General features: G+C 47.8%; 1 protein-coding gene across 1 annotated transcript; it reads left to right on the top strand.

Moving 5' to 3' along the window:
• Nucleotides 1–2,230: 2,230 nt before the first annotated feature.
• Nucleotides 2,231–6,076, top strand: LOC126927382 (uncharacterized). Its single transcript, XM_050743536.1, has one exon. The coding sequence runs from the start codon at nt 2,231–2,233 to the stop codon at nt 6,074–6,076; it is 3,846 nt and encodes a 1,281-aa protein (XP_050599493.1).
• The last annotated feature ends 1,480 nt before the right edge of the window (nt 6,077–7,556 follow it).

The raw sequence follows: 7,556 nt of genomic DNA, 5'->3' as shown, positions 1-7,556 counted from the left end.
CGAATCAGCTTACTTCGTTAAAAACCTCCATCGTCATTGACACAGGTAGACGTCCGAATCAGTCAGTCGTTCGAGTCAGTCGTTCGTAGTCGTTCGAGTTAGTCGTTCGAGTAGTACGAATCAGTCAGTCGTTCGAGTCAGTCGTCAGTGCAAGCCACCCAAGTCAACCAGTCGGAGTCAAGCAGTCGACGTCTCTTCATTCAGTCTTTCGGTTGATCCTGTTGATTCGATTCAGTCAAGGTTGGATCTGATCAATCGCCACATCTACTACGACCCACGAGCCTTCCTCTCTCAGATTGGCAGTCTGAATCTGAGCAAGATCCAGGCAATCTTCAGACTCAACGACGTTACTATTGTGTGTGATTAAACGAAGCTGTTGGAGAAAAATATAATCATAACCCTACCAATCACGGAGTTATATTAATTCAACCACCCCTATTATCTTAACGGAAATCAGGGGATCGATCTACTCGCGGCGTCGATCATTAGAATCGTAACGGGAATTTACGACTCCCGTTAACGTGTTTCCTCGCGATTGCGTCTCCCCGCGATAGCTCGAAAATACATGGTCCTTCGAGCCGGATCACGTGCCAGTGTCAAGTAAGTGTCCACACACAGTGCCACGTGTTCCCTTTGAATCCAACAGCGGAAGTGTATCACTCCATTAAGGTCAGCGACGTCAGGAGCAACACCTTCAAAAAGATATACACACTGGTCGATGCACGCAACCAGGCAGCGTCCCGACGTAACTGAGTAATCAATTTAAGAAGATTTCAAGTCGATCCACATCCCGAATCATGCCGACCCCAGCTAAGATCAACAACTTAAGGAAACGACGTGATAAATTGTTCGAAGGAACGTTAACGACTATAAGGGACCGCATCGATAGATAGACGAACAGTCAGGCATGCAAGATCTTGCATATTTGAGATCATCTCAAGCCCTACTCCAAACCGGGTGGAAACGATTCCTATCACTCCAGGACGAGTTAGACGACATCGAGGACGAGGATATCGTTCAGGAACGCGTAGCGTCGGAACAGTACAGTTCCCTGGACGAGAGAATACAGCATCTCCGGGAAGGAAAGCCATCTTCAATCCCGCCGCCATCTAAGGGCACCGATTTTCCCGAAGCGAAAATGCATTTACCAGAAATGCGGCTACCAGCATTCGACGGGAAATTCGAAAATTGGAACGCATTTTTTAACACATTCAACTCGACTATCGACATGAACTCTCACCTAACCACCTTACAAAAATTTCATTATCTGCGGGCTTCCTTAGTAGGGGAAGCCGCGAATTGTGTGAATTCTCTAGTTTTCCATGAGGAGAACTATCCGAAGGCGCTGAGCCTTCTCAAGCAGAGGTACGATTGTCCCCGACGCATCGTGTCATGCCATGGATTTGCAATCATTGACTACCCAAAGCTGACGCATTGTTCTCCAATGGCCCTAAGAGACTTGGCCAATGTCGTAAGACAGAACCTCGACGCACTAAGCAGTTTGGGACAAACCGTATATCCGAATAGCCTCATTCTTGATCTCATCAGCTCCAAACTACCCGATTACGTCAGGCAACAATGGGAGCTAACCTTGACCAACAAGGAGGTGCCTCAATACACCGATTTGCTAGATTACCTCGAGAATCTAGCGCTCACAGGCATATCACCTTCCGATATCAAACAAATTAAAACACCGGACCAATCCAAAAAAATCCGACAGCGTAAGACACGAGGACAGACATTCACCGCATCCTGGGTCAAGAATTCCTGCCATTCTTGCAAGGGCCAACACTCCATTTGGCATTGCGACGCCTTCAGAGCCAAAAGCGTCAGTGAACGCTTGAAGGAGGTCAAAAGTGCACTCCTGTGTCTGAACTGCCTGAGTGCGGGACACACAACTCGGGATTGTCATGCCGGGTCTTGTAGGGTGTGTGGAGGTCGCCATCATACAATGCTACATCGGGACAGGCAAAAGGTAAGGTCGACTTCCTCCAATTCAGATCAAGGTTCCTCCCCTTCCAGCAGGAGATCATCGACATCCCCGTCAAAGACTCGGAAGGCCGCAAGGAAGCACAAACCAAGGACTTCACGGACTTCAAGTCCATCAACCAGTCCGAGACAGACACACAATTGACGCCAGGCACGCCGAACCCCAACAAGGACCGATCAAACCCGACCATCAGATCTCGAATTATTGTGCAATGACCTGGTAATTACAGCACAAGTTAACATGCTGACCGACAAACGGCAACCTATTCGTTGCCGTGCGTTGCTCGATACTGGATCCAGCATGAACTTCATTACTAGAAGACTAGCCAATTCCCTTGGAATAAGACAAAAGAAGTGTTCGGTCCCAATTGGGGTTCTCGATACTTTAACGACGACGGCAAGGCGATACATAACGGCTACGATCACGTCAACCGACGGCAGCTATGAACGTAAAATAACGTTCCTCGTCATTCCGGCTATCTCGACCCTGATCCCAAGTCAACACATCGATCGCTCGACATTGGAAATACCAAAGAATATCAATCTGGCCGATCCACGATTTCATGTGCCAGGTCCGATCGATGTCTTACTGAGTTCAGGTACGACACCTGCTTCGATGTGCGTCGGACAGATTAATCTGACGCGACCAGACGAGCCGGAACTGCGTTTACAGAAAACCCGATTCGGCTGGGTAATCGAGGGGAGTCCAACTTACCAAATCGCGACAAATGCATTCCACTCCTCCACAACGGCTCTGCAAGCTGATCTCGCGCGGTTTTGGGAAATCGACGAAGGACCCCCGATTCAACATCTCTCAGAGGCAAAGCGACGATGCGAAGAACACTTCCGAGATCACGTCCGACGCACCAGCGAAGGACGATACATCGTCGCCCTTCCATTTAACAGCCAGCTCCCATCCCTTGGATCAACCAAGGCACTAGCGATGAGACGACTCGCATCACTCCACCGCCGATTCCAACGCGATAACTCATACGAAATCGCGTACAGTAATGTGATCCAAGAGTACATAGACTTGGGTCACGCGACGAAGATCGACCCTGGTCACCTCGCTAATCACGAGTATTATCTGCCACATCACGGCGTGATCAAGGAATCAAGCGACACCACTAAGCTCCGGGTTGTGTTCGATGGATCAGCGGCAAGCAACACTGGAGAATCGCTAAACGATACTTTGCTCACCGGACCAAAGTTGCAGGAGGATCTATTCGACATCCTACTTAGATTCCGGTCTCACCAGTATGTTCTAACTGGCGATATTGAAAAAATGTATCGCCAGATATTGATACGCCCAGAAGATAGGAAATATCAACAAATTCTATGGCGCAATTCCGACGGTGAGATCGACTCCTATCAACTTAACACCGTAACGTTTGGGTTGTCAGCCGCTCCATACTTGGCCATACGGTGTCTCAAACAATTGGCAGACGACGAGGGACACCAATTCCCGCGAGCATCACTGGTATTAAAGCGAGACTTCTACGTAGACGACGCCCTCACCGGAGCTGATACGAAGGAAGAGTTACTGTCGATTCGGAAGGAGCTCACCGACCTTCTGCAATCAGGCGGCTTCAATATTAGAGGATGGGCGTCCAACGATTCGGACGTACTGAAGGGGCTATCCGAACAAGACAAATGCCGGAAGCTACAATTAGGTGAGTCTCAGACCCTAAAAACCCTCAGGGTTTTTCGGGAGTCCCAAGTTGATTCAATCCTGTATTCAGTCGATACCCTAGCTGATCTCCCACGCGTTACAAAGCGATCAATAAGTTCGGTGATCGCCAGAATTTATGATCCATTAGGATTGCTAGCTCCAGTGATAATTCGAGCAAAGATTATTTTGCAACATATATGGTCATTAAAAATCAACTGGGATGAATCACTTCCCGCAGATTTGCATACGGAATGGAGCCGGTACTACACCCAATTAGCGTTGATAAACAACGTCCGGTTTCCACGAAAAGCTGTAATACCAGCAGCGATTAGGATGGAACTCCACGTGTTTTGCGATGCCAGCGAGAAGGCTTACGGAGCCTGCGTCTATCTCCGCACCATTAGTTCCGACGCCTCCATCCAATCCCATCTACTCACCGCTAAGTCAAAGGTCGCTCCGCTCAAAACACAGACGATCCCACGACTCGAACTGAGCGGAGCACTCCGTCTGGCTACCCTGATCGCATCAATCCAGAAGGCCCTGACGATCGAAATCTCTCGGATCGTATACTGGACTGATTCCACCATCGTGCTCCAGTGGATCAAATCTTCGCCGCATATGTTAAAAACATTTGTGGCGAACCGAGTAGCCGAGATCCAACTTAAGACTAACCTCTCCGATTGGCGCCATGTACCCACCGCCGACAACCCAGCGGACCTCATCTCACGAGGTCAGACGCCCAAGGAGTTCCTGCGCCCGTCCATTTGGAAAAATGGACCAGAATGGCTCCAGCAAAATGAAGAGCATTGGCCAACATGGAACCCAACTACGTCGGGCGAAATCCCTGAGCAAAAGAGGTCACCCTGCCTGGCAGCGAACCCAGTCGACCATACGATATTAGAAAAATACTCGTCATGGTCAAAACTAACCAGAGTCGTCGCTCGCTGCTTTCGATGGAGACACAAGCAAAGCCGGGCAGTATCTCTAACAGTAGATGAGCTCATTTCGGCAGAAAATAGATTGCTTAAACTCCTACAAAACATCCATTTTTCGAAGGAGATTCGCTCACTACAAAAAGATCGGACCACGTCCGTGGGAGGGAAACTCCAACGCCTAAATCCTTTCCTCGACAATGAAGGGATAATACGAGTCGGAGGACGACTCACTAACTCACAGATGCCCTTCCACCAAAGGCATCCGATCATTCTACCAAAATCATCAGTGACTGAGCTCATCATCGACCAGGAGCATCGACGCAACCATCATTCCGGAACCCAGGCCACACTATACGCTATTAGACAACGTTATTGGCCTGTCGACGGCCGAAGCCAAGTATGGCGCACCATCAAGAAGTGCGTCCGTTGTTGCCGAGCCAATCCACCATCAGTAGAATATCTGATGGGAGACCTGCCGGAGTCACGGATCACCGAGTCGCGGCCCTTTACGAACATCGGGGTTGATTATTGCGGCCCATTCTATGTCAAGGAGAGAAGGGATCGCAATCGCCGAAGGGTAAAGGTGTACGTCGCCATATTCATATGCCTGGCTACCAAAGCCGTTCATATCGAATTAGTGAGCGATATGACAACCGACGCATTCCTTGCCGCGCTCCGCCGGTTTATCTCTCGGAGAGGACATTGTGCGACCATCCTTTCGGACAACGGAACTAACTTCGTCGGAGCAAACAGGGAGTTGAAAGAACTTCACCTCCTATTACAATCCGACGACCATCAAGAAAGGGTGCAGACCTTCCTCACCGATCGGCAGATACAGTGGTCATTCAACCCTCCGAATTCACCACATTTTGGCGGTTTATGGGAAGCCGCGGTGAAATCATTTAAACGGCATCTTCTTCGCGCCGTTGGCACGGAACTCTTGACTTTCGAGCATCTCAATACTCTGGTTATTGAGATCGAAGCGATGTTGAATTCCCGTCCACTTACTCCCATCTCAACAGATCCTAACGATCTCCCAGTCCTCACTCCCAGACATTTTTTGATAGGCGACACATTTACCAACATTCGGGAACGAGATCTTAGGACAATCCAACCAAGCCACTTATCTAACTGGCAACGTATCCATCAGCTTAAGCAGGAATTTTGGAGTCGATGGCACCGAGAATATCTCAACGAATTAACCAGCCGTAGCAAATGGTACAAGGGCAAACATGGCATTCGTGAGGGCACAATCGTAATTCTCCGAGAAGACAACGTTCCACCTATGCATTGGCCCTTGGGCCGCGTCATTAAGGTCCACCCAGGAGCCGACGGAATTATACGGACAGCCACGGTGAAGACAGCGACGAGCATCCTGGATCGCGGCGTCAAACGATTGATTCCACTACCCTGTCAACCCGAATCGAGGGAACCCGGACAACCACGAACAGCGGAGAACGCAGACGAAAGTTCCCCCTGATACCATCCATGGACTTTTGATCGGAATTCTCTCAACGGGGGGAGGATGTTACGTCGCGTGAAAAGGTCCGCGCGACGTACTTTAATGTCTGACCGTCCAGACCCAAACGTCATTAGAGAACCCTCAATAAAACTAAGGCCCACCATAAACCGATTCTCATTAGCTTGCAGGAACCTTGAATCCTGCAAGCATTTTCGGTTTATAGCGGGTACTTAAAAGGTCCTTAGGTTTATTGAACGTTCTTAAATATTACGGAGTAAGCTGGTAGTTATGACGGGAAAAATTGTTAATTATATAACAGGGAAAATCAGGCATTTAGAGATTAGAAACATCTGGGTTTTCCCACGAGTCATGCCGTTAGGATACTTCCATATCCCAACTTCAACCGTTAACGTCTTAGCTAATGGTAACGGGGATCTGTGTCCTCACATTCATAACGGAAAGTACGAACAACGAATCAGCTTACTTCGTTAAAAACCTCCATCGTCATTGACACAGGTAGACGTCCGAATCAGTCAGTCGTTCGAGTCAGTCGTTCGTAGTCGTTCGAGTTAGTCGTTCGTAGTAGTACGAGTTAGTCGTTCGAGTAATACGAATCAGTCAGTCGTTCGAGTCAATCGTCAGTGCAAGCCACCCAAGTCAACCAGTCGGAGTCAGGCAGTCGACGTCTCTTCATTCAGTCTTTCGGTTGATCCTGTTGATTCGATTCAGTCAAGTTGGAGCTGATCAGTTGGAGCTGATCAATCGCCACATCTACTACGACCCACGAGCCTTCCTCTCTCAGATTGGCAGTCTGAATCTGAGCAAGATCCAGGCAATCTTCAGACTCAACGACGTTACTATTGTGTGTGATTAAACGAAGCTGTTGGAGAAAAATATAATCATAACCCTACCAATCACGGAGTTATATTAATTCAACCACCCCTATTATCTTAACGGAAATCAGGGGATCGATCTACTCGCGGCGTCGATCTTTAGAATCGTAACGGGAATTTACGACTCCCGTTGACGTGTTTCCTCGCGATTGCGTCTCCCCGCGATAGCTCGAAAATACAGTAAACTTTATTCAAAACGAGCCGTTTATACGTTACAGGCCGTTAATAAAATTGCACTTTGCACAAAGGAATTGCCGTTAATAATTTAAGATTCTCTGCTCGTCGTACAGGCTATATATCGTAATTATTCACGACGATCGTAACGTTTAAGTCCAATTCGAGCTTAAAATCCCACGTGAGCTATACTACCACAATAGCCTGAATTTCTATTTGTTCGTTTACTGCCTGTTCGTACTGCCTGTTCATCCGTTGTAAATTACAGCAAAATCCTCTAATGTGTTCCAGAATATGTCTTCATGGAATTTTAATAATTTATTAAATCTATAGATAACAAATGTAAAACTTATTAATTTATAATTAATATAAAATAAGAGAACACGAAACTTCCTATTTTATGGACATATTAAATATTTGTAAAAAAATTC

The sequence above is a fragment of the Bombus affinis genome, unplaced genomic scaffold, assembly GCF_024516045.1.
Source record: "Bombus affinis isolate iyBomAffi1 unplaced genomic scaffold, iyBomAffi1.2 ctg00000092.1, whole genome shotgun sequence".
Taxonomy (NCBI): domain Eukaryota; kingdom Metazoa; phylum Arthropoda; class Insecta; order Hymenoptera; family Apidae; genus Bombus; species Bombus affinis.
The sequence above is the reverse complement of the archived record's forward strand: the minus strand, read 5'-3'. Positions and strand labels throughout refer to the sequence as shown.